The 3,783-nt window shown below is 54.8% G+C and overlaps 1 protein-coding gene across 1 annotated transcript in view; it reads right to left on the reverse strand.

Annotated features, from left to right (window-relative positions):
• Positions 1 to 3,783, reverse strand: part of MTR (5-methyltetrahydrofolate-homocysteine methyltransferase) — a 74,544-nt gene that overhangs the window by 36,877 nt on the left and 33,884 nt on the right. The window contains exon 17 of the mRNA XM_006145950.3: positions 2,441 to 2,581. Within this exon, the coding sequence (XP_006146012.1) occupies positions 2,441 to 2,581 (141 nt within the window). The remainder of the gene's footprint in view (positions 1 to 2,440; positions 2,582 to 3,783) is intronic.

A 3,783-nucleotide genomic window follows, 5' to 3' on the forward strand; every position in this document is an offset into this window, starting at 1 on the left:
CCGCGCCAAGCAAGGCGGCGGGAGGCGGGGCCCCCACCCAGGGCTCTGCCTGGCGTTCAGCTGCCTCTCCTGGGCCTGCGTGTGGCCTTCGGTCCAGCAAGCTGAAACCGAAAACAAGGATTGAGAACTTTCAACTGTAAGCAACAGAAAGAATCTTTAGCTGTCTTAAACTAGTTGAGAAATATATTATATAGAAGGACTTCCTCTGCCTATGGACAGTGAGAAGATGATGGTTACCAGCCCTGCATTGCCTCAGGGAAGAACAGGAACTACTCTACCATTCTTGAGGAAGCCAGATACCCGAGGATAGCTCACGCTGTAGAGCCCCACGGCATCATTCCTACAATGGCGATCTGCACGAGACCCACCCTTGATCCAACATTGAATGGAATCTATGATCCCTATTGTTGAAAACTTTAAACTTGTGGCCCTTCTCCCTTTACTTGCAGGTATCACATTTTCAATGGTTCCCCTGGAAGACAACTGTATATAGCAGAGATAGTGTAATGGGAGAGGGGGAAAGGGCAGAGGGTCAAAGATAGGATAAAAAACATATATGTATGTATACATTGTATGAAAGTAGAAATAAAATATTATTGATGATAACATGCTTGATTAAGTCACTATGTAGTTTGTCCTAGATGGGAAACTACATTTAGTATGTTGTGGCTCAGGGAAGGGAATGAGTGTTAGGTAATATAATATTAAAAAAAAAAAAAAAAAAAGTTGCAGGAGGAAAAAAAAATGCACATTGATGAATGCAGCGAGCTGTATGGGCACAGCTGGGTATTACTTTATAGTATGTTCATTCTACTCACCGGGGTTTATGCCTAGGGTCAGACTAGGATACATGTGTAGGTTTGTGTCAGCTGTGCTAGCTAATGGATTTATTTAGACTAATTAAGTTCATTGGCAGAACAATTGAATGGTGGGGGGAGGAAGGTATGGAGGGCAACCATGGATGCCAGGGACAATGGGGGAGGAAGGTGGGACATAGCAGAGGGTGGGGGATGGGGAATCAGGGATGGCAAGACAAAGGGCAACGTATGCAGGACGTAAGAATTGGAAAATTATTTGCTGAGAACATATATGTGGATGTGCTTGAGTGAGCCAATGCACAGTGTATTTTGGATGGAAAATTCATTTGTGTGTTGTGATGGTGTAAAGTGAATTAATAAATAAAAAAATAAAATTAAATTAAATAAAATAAAAAAAGAAATGCAACAGCCAGGGCAGCGCCGGTGAGCAGTCAGTGACACGGAGGAGCGCCCCGCGTTGAGACTCAGTTCTCGGGGACGGGGCCAGACACGAGAGGTCATTACGGGAGGCTGCCCGTCCTCAGGCACCTGTGGCCCACAGCTCTCTCGGCCCCATCCCCAGGGGCAGAGCTCCACAGTTTGGCAGGGGACACACACTGAGCACAGTGCTTGGCATGAAACCCGGGGCCCAGGCCGCCCGACAACAGGAGCCTGTTCTCCTGAGCGGGAGCTGCCCCCGGATCGGGGGAGGACGAGGCGCACATCACTTCAGGGGCTCAAAGTCCCTGCACGGCCTCCTGACCGGGAAGCTACGAGCAACCCCCCCCCGCCCCCGGCCTCAGCAGAGGCCGACACGCGCCCTGTCAATAGGAAGGGAGCCCAAACGCAGACAGAGACCGTGTGAGCGGCAGTGCTGAGCCATACTCGGGCAGGCCCGACACACACAGAGGCACGAGCCACGCAGCAGTGACGCTGACATGGCTGTCTAGGAAATCCACAGCGGCCCTGTCACAGGAGGCAGCAGGAACGGTGGACCAGACAGAGAGGCGCCCAGCCTACTGCTGAAGAGGGCAGCCCCCACCTTCCACACACGCATCCTCGTGTGGGCGCAGCTCGTAGTCCCAAAGGAAAAAGGACCCATGTGACTGCACAGCTACAACGAAATCTCAACCGTGAGTACCTCTGGGGGGCAGATTTTGAGTGACTGTCAGTTTCTTCCCTTTTTACCATCATTTTGTAGGTTTTTTAGAGTATGTTTTACTTCAGTGTAAAAGAACTTAAATTTGTCATTTAGAAATAAATTTAGGGCCAGCAGATGACAAGGGGGTTCAAGTACTACATCCCACATGGTCCACGGAGTGGTCCAAGTCCCAGACCTGGAAGCTTGACACATTCTGCTAGGCGAGTATGCATGCCCAAAATCCCAAGAGGAGATTGGAGAAGGGATTACGGCATGACCCTCCCCTCTGAGGGGTGATCTCTCTTTCACTCTCTGTGGTGAGCACAAGTACCCTGTAGCAGAAGTTAACTGAAATCGAAGCCTAAGTTTGGAACCGGACGCAGCCCAGGAACTCCACCTCCGAAACCCTCAGGAAGCCCTGCTGCGGTCCTGCCGCAGGTCTCCTAGCTGTGAGAGGGTGACGAGCTGACGGACAGAGCAAAGCCAGCGGCCATCGTCCCACCTGAGCATAGCGCAGGAGCTTCTCGGTGGCCTCGGGGTCTCTGTTCCAGATGAGGTCTTCGCAGAGCTGGAGAAGTTCCTTATGGATGTCGTCATACACGGGCAGGTTTCCAGCATTCACTATCCCCATGTCCATACCAAACTGCAGGCACGAGGAAGAGAAATGAGCTTTTCTCGTGACAGCCTAAACCAGGGATCAGCAGCCCTCTGCACGGGGCCAGAGAGCACACCTGCCAGGCCAGTCTCTGCTCTGCTGCTGGAGCCTAAAAGCAGCGCGGCCTGCCGGCGACACAGCCTGCAGCATCCTGGACTGCGGTGCAGGGAGCCACGAGCCCACTGGGGGTTTGGGCTCCAGGTTGGCCTGAGGGCACGCTGGGCACACATGTAGGTGCCCACGATGCCCGGGAAGTCTGGGGCGAGGGCATCGTGGCCCGGTAAGACCCGCCTGGGGTCTTGCTCACGGTGCACATGCACTCTAGCATTAATAGGGGTAGCAGAGGAGCAGGGTGAGCGAGTGGGCAGGCTCAGTCCCAGGCAGCAGAAGTCAACGCTACAGGCTGGAGGTGGCCATGAGCACAGCTGGAGAAGCTCCACCCACATTAGCCGGTCCTGGCGGGCAGTACCTTGATGGCGTGGTAGAGAAACACTCCGTGCATTGCCTCGCGGATGGCCTCCATGCCTCGGAAGGAGAAGGACAAGTTGGAGAGGCCTCCGCTTATCCTGGCTCCTGGTAATGTCTCCTGGCAAGAAGGTTACATGTGAGAGGACTCCCCTACTTTCCCCAAAGCAGTCATCATGCCTCTTACGCTCTACGTAACAGGGAGAATAGCCCAGAGCCTCCTGCTACCCGAGACCAGAGGTGGCCCCGCTCCGCGGGCAGCCGCTCCTCCTGGATGCTGACCTTCCTGGGGAAGCACGAAGCTCCCCTCACCACGCACTGCACCACGGCCGTGCAGGGCCTTGTGCACATGACGGGCCACAAAACACGTGCAAGACGAAGGGCGGAGACAGAGGACAGCACACACAGCACACACGTGCGACACACGTGCGACAGGACCAGGCGCGGGGACGGCAGCTACGAGACGGCCTGCAGAGCCCAGGGGTGCGCACTGCTGAGTCACACCCAACTGGGCTGATCAGCAAAGATGCCGGAGACCAAGGCTGCCAGCACGCCAGGAGCAGCCCGAGCTCGGCAGGCATGCACACTGACGACACCCCACCTCCTGCAGGCTCACGACCGAGGGAGGCCACCTGCTGCTGTATTCACCCGTGACCCGCCACCCCCTTCAGGGTGCAGTGCTGAGGCTCCCCTCCCCACACAAGGCCACGCAGCACAGCGGCTCC

Source organism: Tupaia chinensis, unplaced genomic scaffold, assembly GCF_000334495.1.
Source record: "Tupaia chinensis unplaced genomic scaffold, TupChi_1.0 Scaffold000161_1, whole genome shotgun sequence".
NCBI classification, from domain to species: domain Eukaryota; kingdom Metazoa; phylum Chordata; class Mammalia; order Scandentia; family Tupaiidae; genus Tupaia; species Tupaia belangeri.